Source organism: Aythya marila (assembly GCF_965140915.1).
Source record: "Aythya marila genome assembly, chromosome: Z".
NCBI classification, from domain to species: Eukaryota; Metazoa; Chordata; class Aves; order Anseriformes; family Anatidae; genus Aythya; species Aythya marila.
In genome coordinates this window covers 27,817,083-27,840,992 of record NC_139080.1, presented here as the reverse complement: position 1 = coordinate 27,840,992, position 23,910 = coordinate 27,817,083, and the positions used below count along the sequence as shown (strand labels likewise).

At 40.9% G+C, this 23,910-nt stretch overlaps 1 protein-coding gene across 1 annotated transcript in view; it reads left to right on the top strand.

Annotated features, from left to right (window-relative positions):
• Positions 1-6,216: 6,216 nt before the first annotated feature.
• The window catches only part of MAP1B (microtubule associated protein 1B), a 67,997-nt gene continuing 50,303 nt past the window's right edge, over positions 6,217-23,910 (top strand). Inside the window, exons 1-2 of the mRNA XM_082783674.1 lie at positions 6,217-6,463; positions 11,198-11,299. Coding sequence (XP_082639800.1) covers positions 6,286-6,463; positions 11,198-11,299 — 280 coding nt within the window. The 5' untranslated portion in view covers positions 6,217-6,285. The remainder of the gene's footprint in view (positions 6,464-11,197; positions 11,300-23,910) is intronic.

The following is a 23,910-nucleotide window of genomic DNA, read 5'->3' as shown; positions in this document are numbered from 1 at the left end:
ACAACAGAAAGTGCAAGGAGATGGGAAGGAAGCAGATGGTTAGTCTTGTAGGTGGTCCAAATAAACAACTCTGGTGTTTTGTTTCCAGAGACATGTAAAATGAAGTTAACCATTCCTTCTGTTTTTTTCAGTAAGCGTATCAATTCTTTGGGAAAAAAAAAAAAAAAAAAAAAGTTTTTCTTGCAACTGCAACAGTCAAAGGACTGGATTATTATGGTAGAAAGACTAAAGGGCGGTTTAGTAAAAAGGTTAAAACCTGTTTAGGCAGAATCCCAAATTATTTGGATAGGAATACACCAGATTTCATTGCAACTTTACACATCTTTAAGTGAAATCCAGAGACCTTGAAAGAGAATGAGAATGAAAGGCCACATCGGGACCCTTGTAGGAACATAATCTGTGTCCATAATAAACCGTATACCAGCGTTCAGAACAGTGCACTACCCTGGCTGCAGCTGTGAGTTACATGAAAACTGCAGAGACCTTAAAGATCTGGCATGTTCCCAGTGCAGAACCATGATCTGCTGGACTGGTGCAGCATGCAGATCCAGCAGTTCCCCAGTTTCTGTGTTTACAAACATGACAGTGCACTGCATGAAGAAATGCTTACATGGATTTCTTGCCATCTATTCCTCTCTGTACAGGAGCAATATGGCATTTCTATTGTAGCATGCTCGAGAGAATATGGGAATAGATACTTGTAAAAGAGTAATATTCATTTTAAATATTGCAGAACTAGTAGAGCTAGCCTACCTCTGAAAAGTATTTTAAAGCAGGACTTGAGGCTAGATGAGAATATCGTGTAAAATATCTGCTTGCTCTTGGGTCCCCAGAGAGAGTTTTAGATGATTCTAACTGGAAGGAAAACCAAAAAAAGTCCTGTGCTCTACAGCACCTCCACATGCTTTTGTCATCTGTGTAGCTGGGACTGACAGCCCACTGGCATTTTTCCCCCTGTGCTTGCAGTGACTAACATGACTAATGTCTGACACAGAAGACTGCTGAGGGCCCCCCAGCATGCCGCTGGTAGGATGTGCTGTGGGGGCAGATGGGTTACGAGCACATACCCAGGCTGAATGTAGGCTGTGTGGTGGCCAACATCACCTTGCAGGAGTTCTCAGCTTCCAGCCAGCCCCCAAATTAAGCAGATGATAGTGTAAATGTCGCCATTCAGTACCCATGGCTTGATTCTCCTCCCTCTTAAGTCAAGAACAGGCTCTAAAAGTGACTTGAAAGGCAGCATATGCTAGGTCTCTGGACTGCAACACTCCTCAGGTTGGTGTCATAGGAGAAAAATCATATTTTGCTCTTAGGAGCCAGATACAATTCTGTAATTTGAATTCCTTTGACAGGAATTTAAAAAACAATAGAACTCACTCCCTTAAATCCAAGCTATGCCCCATACGAACAGATCCCTCCCTTGTTCAGGAGGGATCAGAACTGCTTAAATGAAACTAAAAATCTACTCTGTCATGCTGATTTACATTCTCTCACCATTAGTTTTGTTGACTATGTTTTAATTATAATTCCAGCTTTGTGGTACAATGGATGTCCCTATTATCATCTATCACTGAATTTTAAGCATCATCCTAATTATTTCAGGGTCCAATTGCTTAAACCTGCTTTATTTTCTCTCTGACTGTAGAGAAGAAATCATTGTTTTTCATGCAAAGCTATGTGTTTTTCATTCAAAAATTGAGGATAATTTTATTCAAAATAAATGATTTCTTGTTTGTCCTTTTTTAATAGTCAAGAGGAAATTCAGTTTTTTCATTTCATTCTCACTAGTGAAATAAAGTATATCTTCATTTCCATCCTTTTTGAGTTCTAACTTCGCCTTTCTCCACTGAAAAAAAAAGGGGGAGGGGGAATTGGCAATATATATATATATATATATATATATATATATATATATGCCATTGGAAACTAAAGCAGAATGTTGCTTGGTGTTATTTTTCTCTCACTTTGACAAAGTTGAAAGTGAGAGAAAATGTTATTTTTAAAAGCAATAGTGTTGCTTTTCCTCACTTTTTTTTTTTTTTATAATATTTAACTCCCACTTTTCCACAGGGAAAGTGGGAGGAGAGGGAAACAGCAGGAAAACCACCAGAAGAAAACAAAAACTCTCTTGCATTTGGTGTTTAGAGAATAGTAATTAAAATTGAAGTAATATAATTTAAAACACTTGAAATGTATGGCAGCCAAGTAATTTTTATCTACTATGTAATTAAACATAAATTTCAGCATCAAATTAAGTACTTCCCCTCTCAGAATATCTTTCCCTGAGTCCAAGCCCTTTGCTGCTGTCCCAGGCACAGCTCTCTTGGTGCCACCAGCCTGCTGCTGCAGCAGCTCCTTCAGCCCTTCCAGTCTGAGGATGTTTGTTAGGGATGCCTCCCTGCCCAACAAAAAGGGGGAAGACAACAGGAGCTGTTTTTATGAACCACACAGCCTGGTTCTTGCAGAGACATGCAGGCCCCATGACTAATCTTGTTGTGCCACTAATCTCAGTGGCCGCAGAATGACACATCTGCTCTACTGGGGTCACCATGACTTGTAGTGTCCCTCTGTGCCTGTGCTCTGCTGAGCTACTGTGAAGGAGCAGCACACAAAAGAGAGCCTGGGGGGTGAAAGCTGGACCGTGTGGGCATGATGGACCATGTGGGCATTGCTGCTTTTAGGAAATGAGGAGTGTAGGGTCTCATATCTGGGAGTGTGCACATTGGGAGTAACAGTGGGTAACACTGGGAAGGCATCAGATGAGGTATGAGATATGATGGCTAATATTTGCTATAATGTTGGTGGAATATGCTTGACTTCATCATGCAATGGGAAACCCTTTTTCACTGTGTGGACACAGGCACACTCTTCGTGAACCCACTCCACGACATCTTCAGTCTTCAGATTGACATTTCTCAGTGAAGAGAGACTATGTAAGAGCCTTCTGAACCACTTTACTTTCATTAAGAGCTTAAATTGGTCTGAAGTAGCGTGCATGGATAAGTATTTCTCTTATGCTAGTGTCGACATCTGACCTCGGACAAAGGGCCAGCCTAAGGGTTTGTGCATCACTGAAACCTCATTTAAAACTTGAAGACAGGACTTGAACAAAACCTGGATATTAGTGGGTAACAAATGGCATGCACCACCAAAAAGTATGTTCTAGTTTTAGACTCCAAGTGCTTTATTTAAAACTGACTGTTTACTTTAAAAAACACCATATCCACAAGAAAAATACAGCTTTATGTGCAATGTTTGACTATATTCAATTGTGGGATACCAATTTGGTATTAAATGCACTAAAGAAACCAAACCAAAACAAAACAAAGCAAACAGAAAGATGGAGCACTGGATATCAGTCATCATCTCTATAACAGAGCAAGACATATTCCATAGTCCACATGGATTTTGCTGTTTCTTCCACTGGAGAGGCCCATCTATGTAATTTTGCTGCAGCTAGAAAATTGGTCTCCCTTCCAAACACTGAGGGTCACATGACACTGAGTCAGCTTTATACAGCACTTCTCCACATTTCACCCAGCAGTGGATCTGTTGATATGCCCTGTCCTGCAGCCTGCCAGTGTGTTTCCACAAGCATAAAGACAACAACAGAGCTACTGGAGTGGGGTTCCAGCATGGCCAGATACAGCCTGAGCACAGAGCTGGGAACCTGCAGCTTTCTTGGAGACACATCTATGAGGTTAAAGCATCATCTGTTGTCTGACTTTCATATCAGATGGAGTGGCATAATCTTGTGAATATATGAGGGCAGAAGTCTGTGTCCCTTGAAGAGGCACAAAACCATTTTCTTCCAAAGGCAGCCCCTGGTCCTTAGGGTTTTACATCTCCCATCACCACAGATTTTGGCTGTAACTGTTCACCTGTTCCCACATGATGTTCTAGTTGCACATTCTTTTACAGCACAGTATAAAATAGAGGACTGTCTCAGCAGGCTATTTCAAGCATAGCTGTATTACCTACTTGCATGTAAGCATTTTCTTCATTGATGCAGTATATTCATTTTGCCTTTTACTCTTCAAATACACAAGCATTTTTCTAGATATATCTTTTTTTTTTTTTCTTTTTTTTTTTCTTTTTTTTTTTTCTTAAAATAAAGAAGAAATAAAAAGCAGGTATAATGCCTTTTGTATACTGGCATGCATTTCTCAGGGCAATGCTTTTAACCTGCTGTGCTTGTGAAGCTTGTGAGACATCATTTTACCTTTATGTCTGGGAACCATTATCACTCTGTTTTGCAACCAGTGAGCAAGACCCCTTAAAAAGTCCCTTCCACACTCCAGAGACCAGATGCTCTTGCTGGTGATTGAAATGAAGACATACCTCAAAGCTACACATTGCAGTGGGAGAAGCCAGAAGCTGGCTTCCTCCAACAGGCATCATGAGGCAAGTGTTGAGGACATCTATAATTAGAATATAGACTATGAAGGTGGGTGTCACACAGGACACGGCCCAGGGAAGTGGGCATTATTGCTAGGTAGATATCTGAACCTATATTAATATGGGCCTGTGTCCTTTGTCTCATGGAAATTGCCAGGCTCAGCAAGGAAACACCAAAGTCATAGCTGGGCTCAGACGAGCTGTTACTACTTCCTCAGCATCTATGTGATTGCATTTGTTCCATCGGCAGCGTCAGCTCTGGCTTAGAAAGAGGGCTGTTGCTCTTTATCACCGAGACATCTCAGCCACCTGACGAAGGCTGTAAAAAGGCTTGCCCGCAGTCTACAACCTTCCATGTAGCAGCAGACCAGAAAAACAGTCTGCTTTAGATGCAACATCCCAGCACAACACACTGTGTTAGCCAAGGATTTCAGTGCTGAATTTATGTAGAAGAGCTATTCATATTAAAAACCCTAGGTGCTGTAAGCAGAGATAATGCTATGGACCAGCACCGAGAACAATGGGATTTCAGTCCTTGTGGGTGACTGCATGCAAATACCATCTGAAATGCACATTAATTAGAATGAGTGTGTTGCACTCAAAGCAAAGTATATATTCTAGGAAAGCAGACCTGAGGTACACGTTCACCCAGGCAAGCACTCCGTGTTACTGAGGAGCAGGCAGAGAATGTGAGCAGTCAGTACTGGAAAGAACTGCACACCAAGGGAAGAATGTCTCCTTTGTGAGGGACCAGAGGTTACCTTATAAACCAGGCTATAAAAGTTTATATCCTTTCCTGGGTCATGGTGAGATATCTCCCGCATCACTTCAGCCACATAAAGGAGATGCTTAGTGTAAACCAGTGCCTGGCTTCTGTCAGTAAAGTGAGAGGAACATCCCAGGGAGGCTGATTTATCTCATCTCATTTTAGGGGAGGATAAAACACTTTTAGGAGGTAATTGGATTTATCTCTCTTTGTCAGTATCCAGAGCAGCTGTCTAAGTTTATATGGAAATCCAGAGGATCCCATCCTTTGCATTTGTAATTGAAGATGTTTTCTGATGCCACTGCTCCCTAGAGTTGCTCGAGCATGGTCCGAACCAGTTACCTGAAACCCTTTGAAATTCTGGAGCCTTAAGGCTATGGGGTTTTAGAAGCTTATCCAGAAACAGCTTGTGCAAAAGCTCTGGGGTGAGTCATACAACCACGGGCCTTGAATACAGGCAGAAAGCCTGGGTCTGAAGCATCTCATGAAGCAAACTGCTTTCAAACAAACAAACAACAACAAAGCCAAACAAAAGAAAAAAAAAAAAAACAAACAAAAAAAACAACTTGAGGTGAGAAAAATATTTAGACTGACAAACGCAAGGTGGGAAAAGAAAAAAAAAATAAGGAGAAAAAATGCAAAGGACGGCTCAGATTTTGCTGCAGTGCTTCGGCGAGGCGCGGGCTGCCGTCCCCGAGCGGCGGGGCTGCCGCTGCCCTCCGCCCCCGGGGCTGCGGGGGGCGGGGGGCGCGGGGCTCCCGGGCTGCCCGGCGGCGCTGGGGGGGCTCGGCCCCGTGCCCCCGGGGCGTTGTTCGCACCCCGCGTCCTTCCTGCTTCCGGGGGCCGCCGCGGGGAGGATTTGCTGCAGATGACATCAGCCGTGGATGCTGGAAAAGCGGCGGCGGGGATGCGCCGGCTCCCCCCCTTCCTCCTCCTTCTCCTCCTCCTCCTCCTCCTCCTCCTCCTCCTCCTCGTCGCCAGGTCCCAGCCCTGCACCGTCTCCGTATAAAAGCGCCGCCGCCTCCCCGCCCGCCCTCACTCCCTGCCGCCTGCGGAGCCGCCGCCGAGCGGCCCTTCTCCCCTCATCGCCCCGGAGCCGCGGGGCGGAGTGGGGGACCGCGATGGCCACCGTGGTGGTGGAAGTGGACTCGGAGCCCTCCTGCAGTATCCCCAACCCCACCTCCCCCTCGCCCAGCCTCTCGCACCGCTTCCTGGACAGCAAGTTTTACCTGCTGGTGGTCATCGGCGAGCTGGTGACCGAGGAGCACCTGCGGCGGGCCATCGCCAACATCGAGCGAGGTGGGGTGCGGGGGGCGAGACGTCCAGTGTCCCTCAAACGGTGGCCATAGGGCGGTGGTGGGGTGGTGGTGATGGTGATGGGGTGGTGGTGGGGCGGTGGTGATGGAGGAGAGGTGGTGGTGATGGGGTGGTGGTGGGGAGGGAGTGAGGATGGTGCTGGTGAGGATGGTGCTGGGGTGATGGTGGTGGGGTGGAGGTGATGAAGATGATGGGGTGATGGTGATGATAGCGTGATGGTGATGATGGGGTGGTGGTGATGATGGGGTGGTGCTGGTGGTGATGATGGGGTGGTGCTGGTGGTGGTGATGGGGTGCAGGTGGTGGTGATGGGGTGCTGGTGCTGATGGGGTGCTGGTGGTGGTCCGAGCCCCTCCCTCCCGCCGTGCACAAAGCCCCTCGCCCCCCGCCGCCCCCGCCGCGCTATTGTGGGGGCTGCGGCTGCCGGCCGCCGTCCCGGAGCCGCCGCGGGGTGGGCGTGGCGCGGCCCGCTCCGCACTGCGGTCCCCGGGGCTGCCCGCCGCGGACAAAGGGCGCCCGCCCCGCCGCCGGGGCTCGGGCCGGGGCCGGGGCCGGGCACCGGGGGGTGGCTGCGGGGCGGCTCCTGCGGCTGCCCCCCTTCCCCGGCGCTCGGCGGGCGTTTTCCCCCGGGGCGGGGATGCGGCTCCTCTGCGCATTGTGCCCAACTTTGGGCGCCCGAGCTCTGCAGACGCACGCACCCGTGGTTAATGACACGGTAGCGAGAATAATAAAACGAGACGCGGGTGGCGGGGCTGGTGTCCGAGCGGCCAGCATCGCTGTTGTCCAGCTCGGGCTGCCGCAACTCGCTGCCTGTTTGCCCTTCCCTTAAGAGGGCGATGCACGAAGGCATCGCAAGTGAAAGGAGCGAGTTTTGTTAAGTTCTCGATGCGGTTCCCAGTCAAAGGGATGGCAGTGTACGCGGAGAGGCAGAAAGCCCCGCGGCCGTAACGGTGGTGTGAAGCACAAAGGAAATTGTTGCCGGACCCTCTAGTTCGCTAAACTCTACTGATATGTGTTTTTTTTTAACCTATATCTTGTTCTGGGCTGATGAAAGCAGAGATATCAGAACCCTGCTTTTGTTAGAGAGGAGAAAGAGACCCTGAAAAAGAGGGATTTGGTAGCAGCCTTGCCGTGTAGGTGTGGTTCAGCACTCCAGCTAGGACTTCGCTTGTCTCTATTGTTGTTTTCCCAACCGTTGTTGCTGTAGTTGGCGATTAATCTTGATTCTTTTTCATGGCTGTTTGTGGTAAAGGGCTGCCTCATCACAGCTAACCAGCTTCACCGTGACCTGTTCATCTTTCTTGCGACTATTGTCTTCTAGGGAGAACTACTGAGGCAGATGCTTTGTCATTCAGAGCCTCTTCAGCACTGCACTTTCCCAATTCTGTCTAATTTTTGATTGTGTCAGAAGTGAATTGGCTGCATTTCATTTAAATTAATACTATTTATTGAGCAAAAGGATAAAACTTCTCCCCTCAAGACATCTGATGTCATCCTTCCTCTGAAGAAAAGCTCTTCAGCCTCTTCTTGAAGCTTCTATTGTACAGTTGCTGCTGCATAGCTCTGTTGCTGCTACCTCTTGCCAGTAAGCATAACACCCACTTGCAGTTTTAGATGTTCAGAGGAAATGCTTTGGCCTTTTTATTCATCATTTTGGATTAGAAGTCACCTCACTGCTACTGGTATCAGGCTATCTGACTGGGATTTTGCCTGCTAGGAAAAAAAAGAAAAGCTTGATGAAAATTTGAGGTGCATTGTTCTGGATGAGCACACTGTGAGTTTGAAGCCCTCTCTGAGTGAGGCAAATATGGGCTTCACTAATCTTTCTCTTTGGAAAGTACACTGTAGTCTGGACAAACTGTCTTCTTTCATCCTTTGTGCTCACCAGAACCTTAAATGCATGTAGGGTTCTTGATCATTCTGCCTCAATGTCTTCTCTGGTACGTCTCCAAAGTACCACCACAGAAAAGTGTGGATTCATGCACTGAACTGCAGAGCAACGTGTCAAAGAAAACATCTGCTGATAAGACATCAGTGGCGTGATGCTACGCAACCCAGTGGAATGCCGAGTCATTTCTTAATATATCATGAAGTGGGAATGGCTTGGCAACCTGCATTTTCAGTAATTACATTTGGGATGTTATTTTGCTGAGGGGGCAATCCTCCAACCCACCGTCCAACAAAGAAGAAGAGGGGAGTGAGGAGAAAGCTTCAAGATCTTTCCACTGATTTGGCAGATGCTACTGGGTGTGCCCTGTCTGCTGTCTGATCATCCCTGTGTCTAGTGGCATTGCTCTCCCAAGACTGCAGAAAGAAAGAGAGAACCCCAGCTCAGTCATCCTCCCAGTCATTACTTCCATACTGTTAATGATATACATCATTGGATTGACCTTGGATTTTAGTTCTAGATTTACTTCCATTGTATTCAAACCTAATTTGATTTTATAATGTACATAATACATCATACTCTGTTATAATGTGCATGTATAATTTTATTTTTTTTCTTTCATCCAGAGTGCTGAATCATGCAGCTGCAAATCTGGTATATTCTAGCTGAATCCAAACTTCACCTTCTGTGTGCATAGTATGTCTAAGCTGTTTTTTGTTTGTTTTCAGTTATTTATTTTTCATTGAGTACTATATTTTGGACACTGACTGGCTCAGTGGTCTGACTATGCCTAACCAGGATCTTTCCCTTACCACAAATCTGCATCCACAACAAAAGTGGTTAGGAATGGTGGACAGGCTCTGTCATTAGCAGCATTGCTGAATCATAGTCCTTATTGCTTAACTGACCTCCAGAAAGCTTCGCAGTCTTCCCACACAAGCTTGCTGTCAGAGGCCACCAAGCTGTTATCTTGTCTCTTCTTCAGGTCCAGCACTCACTTATTCGACACACTTCAGCTTCATGATCAGCATCACATTACTTCTCATATACTTTTCATATGCACAGTACATGCGTGGTATTTTATCATATTTACTTTCTTGATCTCAAATATTCCAACACCTGGAAAATATTAAAGCTTGCTGAGCTGTGGTTGCCTGCCAAAACTACGCCCCAAAAATGTACCATATGGCCAAGAGATTTTTGAGAAATGAAAATAAAGAGACTTGCAGAAGACAGTCACTGCCTATGCCTCTGAACAATGATGCATAAGTCAGGAAGTGGAGGTGGTTGATTATAGTTCAGTTATTTTTCTCTGGAGTGGTTATGAAACATACAGATGATACTGTATTTTCAAATCTCTCTAGAGTTTAATATTGCAACAATTTAATAACTGGTAGCATATCCCAGTAAGAAGTGTGCTCATACTTTGACTGGACTGCTGACAAAGAAAAAGCACTTGATGAATTATCTCTGCAGAGGCTTCAGGCTCCTGAAATGCAGATACCCATATTTGCATGGAGAACCTCCTCAGAGCTGCAATGGGAGACCAGCAGTGCAGATCTGGTTTCTCTGCTCTTTCTCCCCCTCATCCTTCAGCCCTACAACATGGCCTCGGCCAGAGGGAGGCTTGATGTTTCTGAGAAAGCATAGGAGTCAGCATTGACAGGAAAGCTAGCAGTCTGAAATCCTGACAGTTACAAGAAGTGCCACCACTGGTTGCACAGTATGAGAGGTTGGCCACACATCTCTTCAGGGTTCTCCTCCAACCCAAAGGTAGCAAACCCCAAAGGGATTTAACTCAACAACTTCATGCAAAGACATGGCCGAGTTTGTGGGAAGGGGACAACAGGCACTTTCTTAGGTGCAGTCTCTTCTGCATTTGCCAGCTAATTTGTATAAGTCTAGTGACATTCCCTTAAGAAAAATCAATCAATCAATCAATCAATCCATCACTATGATGTTGGTGCTTAAAATCACAGCAGTGTCTAGACTTACCTGTACTACAGCAGCCTACTCATTGTTTTTGAAAACTTAACAACAAAACCAGAAAAATACTAAAACATATTATCCTGTTAATAGGATTATTTTTTTTTTTTGATGTTGTCATCAAAACATCATGGTAGGAAACTAAACTTGTGTTTTAGCTACAGGGATCTTGTTTTTCCCTGGTCAAATGTCAGACCTTAAAATATTTGATTCCGAAATATATTTTTATGGTCATATGTGTCAACTGTATCATTTCCTTAGTAGCTGAGGAGGAAATAGAGATGTGATGTTTATTAAAATAAAAAAAGATCAAGTGTAGCATTTCTAAATCTCAAAAGTAGAATTTTGATACTTTATAAATAAAAGATCACTTAAATTTTAATTTAAAATGTGGGACACTTCAAAGCTTTAGAATGAAGAAGTCAGCAATATAATATTTAAATATTTATTTAATAAATATTTGTTTAAATATTAATTTGCAACATGTGAGGTAACATTGTCCTTCTCTTTCAGTTTTGTAAATAAGTGTACTGCTATTTTAAAGTCGGTGCAGGGACATGGATGGCTTCTCACAATGTAGCTGCTAGGTTGTAGGACCAGCAGTCACAAACCAGGGGCTTTAAGGATTGCCACCATTTGGAAAGCCAGATTTCCTCTTTCTTCTGGCTGATCCCTGTCCAGAGTGCTTCTTCTGAGCACTCCACACTTTGCAAAAGATGGCTGCCAAGAAGAGAGGCTGGTTTTGGAATTTATAAATATGCAAATAACGTGAGCGTAAACTGAGGAACAGTATATATATGCTGATATATCTAGCTAGATGTCTTTTTGTGTTTTGAATTTTAGGAATCCGATCATGGGACACAAACTTGATTGAATGCAACTTGGATCAAGAACTGAAACTTTTTGTATCTCGCCATTCAGCTCGATTCTCTCCTGATGTTCGAGGTGAGCTTTTGGACATGTTAGAGAAAGCTTTGTTTTGCTTGTTTTTAAGAACAGAATTCATAAATACACTTGGGTATTACATGGCCCATTTTCATTGGTTGTTCTTCACAACGAATACTTTTTTTCTGTATTTTTAATACATACCTTGAAAATTATATATCTATTTTTAGCCTTCTGACAAAACAAAATGCCTGAAATGTTAAACTAATCAGATGTTTAGGTTAGTTTGATGTATATCACCATGATTACTTTGGTAATAGATATTAATGTTGGGTCCCCATTAAAGTTAAGTGAAGCTTACCTTTTGACTGGACAATTTGTAGCACAATCTGGTGATTCGAGAGACCAAAGCTACTCCTTACTGTGGTAGGCAAAACACATACAAAAAATAACCTGAAGGTTAGCTCCACAGTTCAATAGAGCCAGAAATGGTGTCATGGCTGTTGTGCAAGTGTGGCTCAAGCTTTGTGTTTCTCCCTAGAGAGCTTGGTACTTTTTCTCGGTATAAAAAGCAGAGAGGTGGAGGGTCTGTCTTGACTCACAGGAACTTTCATTGGCTTTTATGAAGAAATTACTGCTTTAGAGGACTTATGAGACTCAATCATTTCTTCTGCTGCCTTTTCAAGCTTGTCCTTCCTTCCTTTAGAAGATTCATACAATTTAAAAAAGAAAAAAAAAAGTTTTTAAGTATAAAATTTGATTTTTTTTCTGGTTGCATGGGAATCAAAATATTTGGTCTTTTTTTTTTTTTTTTTTTTTTTTTTTAATGCAAACACTGAGTAAGCATGTATGAGGTTAATTTTGGCTTTCATGTAAAAATATATAACCTTTGCACAGCAGTATAGCTTGCTTTCCATGGTGAACATATTGTGGCAGTGTACATATTGACTAGTACAACCAAGAATTGACAAATACTATAAATTCTGGTTTCAGGGACATCTCTTAAACATGGTGAAAAAGGATATGAAATATATCATACCATCACATTCCTAAGGGTCAGTTGTTACATGCTGTTGACAAAGAGATCCTGATATCTTGCTAGCATGATAGCACTGACCTGCTGGTCTTGAAGAATGCACTAAAAGATCTTGTGTAACTAATTCCAGGATTGGTTATAGCAGGTATTGCTATCGTGTTCCCATATCTATAGAGATTTCACTGGATTTAAGAAAAAGATGTACCTTTATGATTTTTCACCTGATTTAAAAAACAACAGAACTGGTACAGGAATACTTGGGGCTGAATTACATGGGATTAAACTCATGGCTAGAATACAAATCTTCATTTTAAATGTCCAGAAGGAAATTTATCTCAGTGACACCAATCACTTCATTTTACAGAGAAGTTATTCTAATAAATGAAATTAGCATAACATATTTTCAAGAAGTGTACTGTAAAGTAGAATATATCTTTAACATATGTGTCTTTAGTTTAGAAACGCAGAGAAAAAAAAAAAAAAAAAAAAGAAACCTGTGCTTCTCCTTCAGCACAAATGTTCCAGTCAGTTTAATATGTTTGTTATCTCATTAAGATGAGCATTTGATAGCATTGCTCTTGATAGCATTGCATGACTTAAAATAAAGCAAATACTCTGGTTTCATATGATAAATGAAGGAAGATTATGCACCTCTTTTTTAAAAATTCAAATTTTGATTCAATTTCAACAACGATTATAGAATTCTCTAGGAACCCTTCTCTAGAAATTGTGTATTATTTATTTATTTATTTATTTATTTATTTATTTATTTGACTAGACTTGCCTATTTAGTCTGTCATTGTGTTGAATTACAGCTTAATTGCATGTGACTGGAATTCATCAGCATCTCTATGACAAGCAGTAATGAATGTGTTTTTCAGCACTGCTCAATCTTTGTACAATAAGCTGCCAAAATCCATGTTGAAAGAGACTAAAACCTAGAAAAAAAAAATGAACACCCAGGAATAAAACTAGCCCTTTTGACCATTTTCTCTTCTCTCAGATTTTGTGTGGAAACCCATTGGCTCCTTTTCAGTCCCATAGCACATATCAAAAGACAAGATTTGAGTCTCTGTGGTTCTTTGATGCTGAATCTGCCTCAGGCTCCTTTGTCTTCTCAACTATTTGAGAACAAGGAAGGGTGGTGGTTTTTTGTTTTTGTTTTGCTCTGTGGCCATGAAGTTACAGAATATTTGTTTTCTGTTACAATGGACAAATGTTGAATTTCAGTGAATGTGAAACTGGCAGCTCGTACTAAACATACTGAAGAGATTGTAAGGACATACTCCTTTATGGACTCAAACTCTGTGGAATTTGTGTAACTAGGTGAGCTGTTGTCCAAGGAAAGTACTCATCCAAGGTGATGGGATAGTGTGTGGCATGTCAGATAGGGTGTAATTAAACAGCCTTTTTTTCAGTCTTTTTTGAGACTCTGAACTCTTTGTGCAACTCAAACACAGGGACAGGGACAGTTTACTCTTGAGGAAGGATAGACTCTTAGCGAGTCTGCACAGCCCTTGGTACAGTGAGGTCTGAATACTGACTGAAGCCTGTTTGATTATCATGTTTAATTATGATAATTGCTGTGCTGGCTCAGTACATGCTTGTATGCTTCTCAAAGCAGCTCGAGGATACACACAGCAGTAATGCGAATGGTATGACTAGTTCTCCAGGAGGAAGCTTGCAGGAAATTGGGCCAACCCTGTCCCCATGCCATATGCCTGCAGTGTTGAAGGACAGACATGTGAGAGAAGATGTCTGTCAGAGCATTCATATGTTTTCACTTGAGGAATTTGAGGTGTAATCCTTTTGTTTGTAGTGAATAGCCATGTACATATTGAATTTGAAGGGAGCATGACCGGGTCCCAACACTCTTTTTATGCTCTTACCAAGGGAAAGGTTTGCCACAATGGTATTTGCACATCCTATACTCAATTGCATGACAATTTGTGGATGATTTATGATTCCCTGAAAAATAGGATTCTGAATGGAAATGGTAGCAGATCTTTTCTGATACCTTGTAAAGCAGCTGAGTTAGCAGACTCCTTAATAATATCAAATCTTGCAGGAATGTTGTTATCAGGTGCTGGTGAAAAATGAGTAACAGAGCTTATTAAATGGTTGCCAAGACAACAGGCAACATGACTTAAAATGGGTGTTTGCTTCTGTTTTCTCTGTCACCTACTGATGATGACTTCCATCTTATGGTTAGCTTCACAAGGACAAAAAATTCAAACAGTGAGTTATAATGTATATACTGGAAAAGGAACTGTGTGTCTGGTAGTGAGGCAAAGCAAATGGAGGTGGTTGAAATTGCAGCTGTAGCTAGCAATCTTTTCTCAATTAAAATAAATAAATATATATATGTATATGTATATGTATATATGTTTCAACTGCATAAAGCTGAGTATCCTGCTTCACAAAAGGCCAAGTAAGTGGATTTTGCATGGAGGTGGAACAGCTGAGCGTCATTCCCTGCAAGACTTCCACACCTGCCATTTTGTCCTTCTGCTTCCACCTGTGGACACTTAAATGTTGTATTGGTGTCTATTCAAGCCCTTGTCTAGATAAAATCAATTTTATTTAGATAGCAGATCAGTACATAGTCACCTCTAACCTTCTTGGTCTCTGTGAAGAACAGCTGCTCAAACATTGTTCAGTGGCTACTTTATCCTTCAACCACATTTCATGAAGAGCGTGCATCTGTGGAAAATGCATTTCCTGCCTAAGCAGAACCAGAAGGTCTCTTGTTGCCCACCAGTCAGCAGCTGGTGATTGCACTGGCTTAAGTGAGTCCTTTCTGCACAAGATTATTTTCACCAGCCTGCCTGTGGCTAGGAGAAACTTGTCAAAATGCAAGGGGTTTATGGATTTGCCTTCTTCAGGTTTCCTAGGGAAGGCTCTTGTTCTCTGATTGCCATTGCCCCCCAAAAGCCTAACACCCTTAAATCTGAACAGTACCATTTCATAAGTTACAATTAAGGATTATTAGAGTTCTTTGGAGAGATACTGGGTTGGGAGGGGCTTTGGTTTTCAACACTTGTAGCATGGAGTTTCTCATTACCGTTGTCAAAGCAGATCTGCATCCAGTTAATATCACACCTAATAGCTTGTAATATGAGCTTGTGGAGTTGCTGATGAAATCCAAAAGTGCAAGAATTTTGTGCTGTCTTACTTTTTTTTTTTTTTTTTTAAAGCTAAGAATTCAAATTTCTGTTTTGCTTACTCCTACCTAAATCACTGAGAGACAGCAGTCACCAGCCTGGCTCTTTGCCCACTTCTGCTGCGAGATCTGTCTAGAAGATGATGTAGTCTTGTGTGGGTAAGAGAAAGGGGTGGACTCAGATGGTATCTCAGCACTGTCACCAAGTGCCCAGGAATTAATTCAGACTAAAAAGTCAAGTAGTTTGGTATGCACATTTAGGGACAATCTATAAATATGATTCTACAGCTATTATAGGCTGTGATAGCTGGAATAGCTATCGAGTAGAGTCATTTTAGCTCATTATATGTTTGGAGAGGTTAATTTTAGCTGGCTACTAAACTTGTTTTGTGTTTTAGAGTATTTGCGTCTTGGAAGAAAGAAAATGGAGGTGGAATGGGACTTGAATAGGGAATTGAGCTGACTCACGCTGCTGCGGCAGTGGCTAGTGTCCCCACAGGATGATGCTGTCCATGGTGCAAAGGTGCAGCAGTGATGCTACTGGCAGCACTGGGAGCACAGGGGCAACCAGAAGGGGCAGCACACACAGTGCCCTTGTCTGCTCATGAGCTCTTTTTGTGTGCACTGCTAGGGTTTTGGTGGCTTGGGAGAGGATTACAGTGTAACTGCCTACACGCCTGGGTACATGAACTGACATAGCCTTCCTATTTTAGTACTAATCAAAACACCAGAGATGGGCTAATAAGCTATTTTTTATTTTTTTTTTCAGTGAATTAATTCTTGAACTTATGTGACAATCATTTTGGCGCTGACTTCCACTCCTGCTTTTTTAGGAATGATCTCATAGAAAATTAGCATGAATTTACATTACTGCCACAACTCCAGTACCTGCTGATGCTAAGCTGCTAACATGAATCAGCAAAACAGCTAGGAGTTAATTTTTAAATGCCTTGCATCACAAGTACATACAATGAGTTCAGTTGTGTTAGACTCAACCATGTTTTACAGGAACAGTTTTTTGACCTATGTGAGATGGCTAACAGAGGCATGGGATTAAGTTAATTATGAATAATGATAGAATTTTAACACCATTATGAAATTTTTATCCCCATTCCTCTTTATTATTTGGATAATTAAGCATACCTAATAGTATATTCACAAGGGTTATTTTGTCATGGGTTATTTTACAAATGTTTACAGAATTATACTTAATTCATCCTTTACAAGACCCCTCAATCTCTCTTAGCTAGCGTTTTTTCTATTTAGGATGTCTGAAACTGAAGACTTCAACTGTTGGGTTTTTTTTTGGCCCTTGCTTAGTATCATTTATAGATGAACTGCCTCTCATCTTCTCCATCATGGATTCAAAATAAATCTGTAACCACAGCATCACTTATTTTTTGTTTGTTTGTTTGTTTGTAATGGGTAACTTTTTTCTTAGATCTCCATTTTTCTTGATTTTGTTAAGATTTATCTTTGTTTAATTGCCTGAATTTTCTGTTTATTTCTGTTTATCAATCACTAGAGAGAAATATTAAATATTTGTAATTGGACTTTATCATGGAGAGAAAAAATAATTGATCTTAGTATTTTTAAGGTTAAGTAAGGACAAAATTGTATGTTGTAAAAACATAGAAAAGGCAAATTTAAACTTCCACTTCTTGTCTGATCCAAAACAGTGCTTTATTTGCAGTGAATTGCCTACTGTTGTGTTCTTCAGTAGGACCAAACCCAGCCTGCACTGGGAAGAATAGTTTAGACTCTACTTGTTTGTAGACTGAGTGGAATGAGGAGCATGTTATTCCCTCTTTCACAGTGTTGCATGAGAAATGCCACTATGACTGCTTCCATCAACCTCACAACAGCACGGAGAGACCCAGCCCTGGTGCACCTTGTAGAGACAAATGCAGAAAGCATAGCAAGAGATGTGTTAGTGCTGGCCACAGATCCAGGTGCTCCTGTCTGTAGTCTGCTGGGAGTACCCCTTAGTACCTCACCAGGCATGTAAGTAGAGAAACTACATGCTTTAGTTGATGTTAGTCACAAATAGGAAGGTGGGTATTTTTGTAGCAGACACCCATGTATTTACATCAAACTTCCTGTTGGTTCCTTCAAAAAGACATGATGGGTTCATTTGGCTTATATTTACTGGTTACAAACTATTCCTAGAGTCAAGCAGAAAAGTCTCTATTCCTGATGACCTGGGATTGTATGCTGTCTGTGTGTGGGGGTTATGTGCAACATAGACCCATAAGCGTTAAGGACATGACTCTTCTGGTTCCTGGCTTTCCTACTGGTTGGAATTAGGCTGTTTGTGGCTCAAACCTAGTTGCCGATACAAGGCAAAATTAAGTTAATAAATAAATAAATAAATAAATAAATAATAATAATAATAATAATAAATCAAGCAGTGCATTCAGAAATGAATTTGTGTGAATTTCAGTATATTTGTGATTGAGTTGAAGTTGAGGGCTTCTCTGTAATGGTGAGATGAGTCATCGACATGTGTCTGTCTTCTGTATAACTGTATGTGAGAAGCTTAGGGTGTTATTTAAAAACAAAACAAAACAACAGCAAACAAAACAGAAATCCATCCAAGGAGGCAGACTATGTCCTTGTGGTATAATCTCAGGCTGTATAATGTCTGAGTGACTCTAATGTGCTACAGAGACCATCAGCTGGAAGTCAACTCCCCCATGCCAAGCTAGGTAGATTTAGGAAGCTGTTCCAGTGTAATGGCAACTCTGTAACTCCTCTGAAAAAAAGGCTTCAGCTCCAGCTCTCCAGTCTCAAGACACAAATAGGCTCTACTAGCTCTTTAAAGCTCTTTGTGGTAGGTTGAGCCCGGCCAGCAGCTAAGCACCCACACAGATGTGCGCTTACTTTCCCACATCCCAGGGGAGATTGGAAAGAGGAAAAGCAAGAAAATTCATGGGTCAAAATTAGGACAGTTAGATAGGTCAAGGAGAGAGGAGGAGGGGAAAAAAAAATCAAAGCAAAGGAAATCACCATCTCACATAGGCAAGCCAATTGCCATCTGGTCTCTAAAGAATGGCCACTTTGGAAACAACAACAACAACAAAACAACTCCCCTTCTTTTTCCTTGACCCTATCTTTTATTGCAGAGCATGAGTTATGTGGTGTTTCTCTCTCCTCCAAAGTTCTTGGCAACCCCCTGCCTTCTGGGGGCAGACTGGGAAACAGAAAGTCTTGACACTGTGCATATGCTGTTCAGCTGGAACATTGGTGTGCTATCAACACTGTTTCAGGCACAAATCCAAAACAAAAACCATACAAGTTGCTGTGAAGAAAGTTAAGTCCATCCCAGCCACAGCCTGTACACTCTCCTAAGGTGGGTTACCTCCTGATATTCAGTTGTGTATGAGTCCTTTCAAAAGACTGTCAGAAAAGGACCGGTGCTTCCTGGATCACTTTTAGTGTGAGGAAATCAACATCATGAAATCTGTCCTGACAGCACTGGACAGACATGACAGATGAGAAAAGTATTAAAATAGGGAAAGGGCAAACAATACTTTTATCTGTTTTGAGTTTGAGTCATGCTTTTGTTGGCACCATTGTTGGACTTCTGGGATACAAATACATGATGCCATCTGATGGTCCCTTAAAAAAAGAGTCCAGCTAAAGAGTTCTTACCAGGACACCTCCTGACATGGGTGTTTTAGCAATCCAGCATGCTTTCATAGCCTCAGGCTCTGTCTAGAAGTTTTCAGCCTTCTAAGACCTGCATGGAGCTTAGACAAACTGAAAAAGTGAATGGAAAATTATTTTCTATACGAACAGGACTTTAGATATAGAAGGCAATGCCTCTAAGAATATCTCCAGTAGGATTTAATGCCTGTAGCAAGTTACTAATTTAATGGCATTAGTCATAATTATTTGTCTCATGCTATTGATTTTTTTTTTTAAACTTATCATTTCTAGCTGCAAAGCTTAGATTCTGAAAGTTCATTAAGCTTGGAAGATTTAAATATTTTTCAATGCTAATTAGGATTTTGTACATTTAACATTTCCTGACAAATTAGTAAGTTTTAATCTTTCTGTCTACTTTTTCAGTAATTGTATTACAGAAAACCACTCTTCTTACACTTCAATCCACTATCCATGCAAAAGCTTGAAATAATATATATATACATATATATATATGCTATATATATATATTTATATTGTTATATAAATATATTATATATAATATATATAATATTATAAATTATATATAATATATATAATATTATAAATTATAAATATAATATATAAATATATATTATATTTGCTATATATATATATTTAATTGTGTCCTTCAATGTGAGTTGCTGGGTCAAATGAAAAACAAACCACTGTTCAACTGAACACATGGAAGTCACCAAAAAGAAATCCAAACGGAAATGGTGTATTGTTTAGGTGACTCCTTAGAAATAAGGATGGGACCATTTGATTGCAGCACTGTCTCAGCTGCATAAATAGTTTGGCTGTACCAATTGTATTCCTGGAGAGTCCCTGGTGGGAATAGTTGCACTGCAACAAACAACCTTATGTACCAACTAAAGCCTGTAATTACAAGAATTGTAATTTGTCTCCAGCTTTGGTGGGATAACTTCATTTCATGTCAAGTAGGGGATTACCATGTGGAAGGAGGGAGAACTTTGCGACATTCATATTTCATGTTAAACAGGAAGATCTGATTGTATTAATTTGTTGGTAGGAGCCATTGCCTTTCTACAGTGGAGAAGAAACCCATTTACTGGGATATACTATTGGGTGTGGGTCCTCTGCAACCATTTATTGACAATAACCACAGGAAAGAGGAGACACAAAACATTCCCATTTCCTTGAACAGTATAGGCTTACTCTTCATTCCATTGAACACTGTAATACAATCACACATTATAGCTGTACTTACCAAAAAAGATATAGTTTCATCCTTTATATTGTTTATTGGCCTGTGTGCTCCCTTTGCAATTAAATTGGTTTAAACTGAAAACAGATTCCAAGTCAAGGAATGCATTTCTTACATGTTATAGATTTGTAGAACTGATGCTTTTTTTTATTTTTTTATTATTTTTTTTTTTTAACTTTCAGTCCATTTCTAACTTGACTCTTTTTTCTTGCTGGTGTTGGAGACAGCTGGGCATCTATGAATTTACCTGCCTCCTGCAATGTTGTCAGGCCTTCCTGAATACTCTGAGAGTCAAGTTTTTAACATAGTGCCTTCTGCTTTCAAGGGCGGTGCTGTGTTCAACCCAGGGCAATGTTCAGTCAGGCACAGTAACACTTTCTCCCTTGCTGTCTTGCCTTGTGGTCACGAAATAAGCAGAGCTGAATTCAGAAGGAGGGCCCATTCCAATACCTTTCTTTCACTGTCAGAAGTAAAAGAGCAGTGATGCAGACAGCCGTACATGAAGTTACCCTACCAAGTTCTAATGAGCTGTTACTTCAGCCCAGGACACTGCAGCTCCATGGAGGTGCAGCCTCAGTCTTCATCCTGCGGAGCAGAATTATCCCATCATTTACAGATGGGACCTCTCAGAAGACCTTCAGAGGACCTTCATCCTGCTCATAACATAAGCATTTAGCATTGCTACAACACTGTTTTGGCACAGCTCTACTACCATGTTTCAGAGACCAGGTGTCTCTGCAAAGGCAGCTTTTGCTTGGACTAACTATAGATGACAGACTTTCTTTGATGACATTCACATCTAAATTTTTTTCCCCATTTTTCTGTTTTGCTTTGTTATTTCATCATGTTATTTTAAAAATTATATCCTGTTCTCTTCTGCTTTCCTAAAATGTGTGAAATGTTGAGTTTGGATGTTAGCAGATGTTTTCAAGGTGACAGAGGAGCTAATATGGATCACACTTACTATTCTTCCTTTCCCTGCTGCCGTTCCTCTTAAAATCTTCCTATATGTCACAGTACATCAAGGTGATATGGTGGTAAAATGAAAATGGCACATTGCTAGTACTGGGACTTCCAGGCTTGCTCCCTCTCTTGGAGCCACACCACAGCTAACAACAAATTAACTTTTTAATTTTTAAAGATATGAGTTTTAAAAGCTGTGGTCAGGAATGTCTCAGATCACAAATAATATTTTGTAATTCTTCCTCTTTCTACGTCTACCTTTCCTCTGCTACTAAATATGTTAGAGGCTTCTTCAAGCACTTCCAACTTCTTTTTTTGATGTTCCTTTTGAGGAGATTGCTATGTCTGTCAGTGATTGTTATCTTAGTCTGGACAGTGATCAGATCAGATTTAGACCAAAGTCCTTTCTCAACCTCAGCAAATACTATTCCATACCTGTTACTTACTTGCAAAGGTAGGAAACTCTGACAGAAATGGCTCAATATTAGACTGTCTGTTTTTCATTAGCTGTTCTAGGTCATTGACTAGGTGTGGACTGGACACAATGAAGATCCCATCAGTAACCAAAAAAAAAAAAAAAAAAAGCAGAGCAGCAGAGGTGAAGCTTAAGTGGATCTGCCTTGATGTAGTACTAGAACAATAATTATTGCTTTGTGAGTGTAATTAATAGGTCAGATATTCTCCACCAAGATGATTGTTTGTGATCAAACCACAAACTGGCTGGGTAAAGTTTGAAATTGGGGTTGATGTAGCTGAGAGTGTAATAACAATTTCACTGCTGAGTTTGACACTGTTACAGATTTTAGTGTCAAAGGCTTAGACTCTGAATATTCTCACCAAATATTTTAAGGACTTTCAAGACTTGTTTTTTGAAAGCCTGTGAAATAAGAAGAATGGTAGAAAAGTAAAAGAAATCTCAATCTTTCAGTTCTATTCATATTTTATGATTATCTCTCATATCGTTTAAATTGTTACTATTTTCAAACATTACCTTTTTCTGGTACATAATTAATTTATAATAATAACCCTCAGATGCAAAACTCTTTCCAACCAAATTTTGTACATAAAATTCAGCATCATATCACATAGTCAAAACTATAAATTTTAAGACTTGACAAGAGCAATTAAAAAAAATATATAGGTAAGAAAACATCAGGTTTTCTTACCCTTTCCCTTTTTTGGAAATAGCTGCTGTGAAATTAATGCTCACTCATGCTTTTTTTGCCAGTAGATGGCATTCTCAATGCCCATACTTCTTGCAATGCAGCAAACTGGCATGTACCAAGCCCAGTATGAATACTTCTCTACAGCTTTTAGGTCATAGTACTTAGTATGATACATATGTTTCTACTTTGCTCTGAGATCTTGCTTGGAGTTCAGATTTCACACAATTGAGATCTGTTGACTGTGAAGGACAAATTCCTCAATGTGAAAAAAGCTCAGCAAACTTTAGATTTAGAAGGAGAGTACTGCTTATACAGGGCAATAGCTGTTACAGCTTGAAAACCACAGGTAGTGATCATGACAAAAATGCTTAATATTAAATGAACTCTGCAGAGCCAATAAGGAAAAAAGAAAGACCATCATACAAATGGTTGTATTTGTGCATAAATTAGTGATTGCTGTATGTGTATCTGAGGAAATGTTTGTTACGTTAGCCTTACAGATGATGTATTCTGTGTATTGTTAAGTTGCCTCTAACAGACCTGAGCTTCTTCCTGTTTTGAAGCTGGCATATAACTACACCAAGACATGAAGTAGTGCTTCCTCTCTGGTGCTGAATTCAGAGCATGGCATGAAATAGAAGACCTAAGACCTAAGCAAGTAGACTCTGACTCACTTGTCAAGTTTAGTACATCTCTTTTTTTTTTTCCGCTGTCTCAGTCTGTGGTATGACTGTCTGTTAGGAGTAGAGCACCACAGCAGCATGTACTTAGACAAAGCATTTCAGTATTGTCTATCTAAAAATACTTGTTCATACAAGTTAAATCCCTGTGTAGCCTTTTGACTTCCTTAAGGATGGAAGAAAAACAAAACATAACAAAACAAAACACGTCCTTCTAAGTGACTGTAGAACATGATATATCCCAAATTAAGAGATATGGAACTTAGTTCTTAACTTTGTACTGTATAAAGACTGTCTGAGACTGTCACTCAGATGCTGTGGACAAACCTTGATCTGGTTTGTTCAGTTGCAGGGATTTAATAACAATTCTTTTTGTCTTGCTTCAGTTTTCTACCAAGGACTGACTGCTCTGCCAACTGTGCCAGTAGGGAATCTAATGTCAGTGATTTATGCAGTGTGGTCTTCATTAGAATTCAAAATGAGGCCACCATCTCTCTTCAAATAAGCTACCAGACAGATGTTTGAAAATAATCACTCCAGCAATCACTCAACTTGGCTTGAGAATAACGCAAAAGATGAAAAGCTGAGATTAGCCATTCACCAATTTAACTCTTTCAGATTTCTTCATTGTATTAAAAAAAAAATAAAATAATAAAGAGAAAGAAAGAAAAAAAAAAAAAGTGAAGGACATTTTATGAGACTGAACACCTGCATACATCTGCATCAGCAAAACCTTTCAACTTAGGAA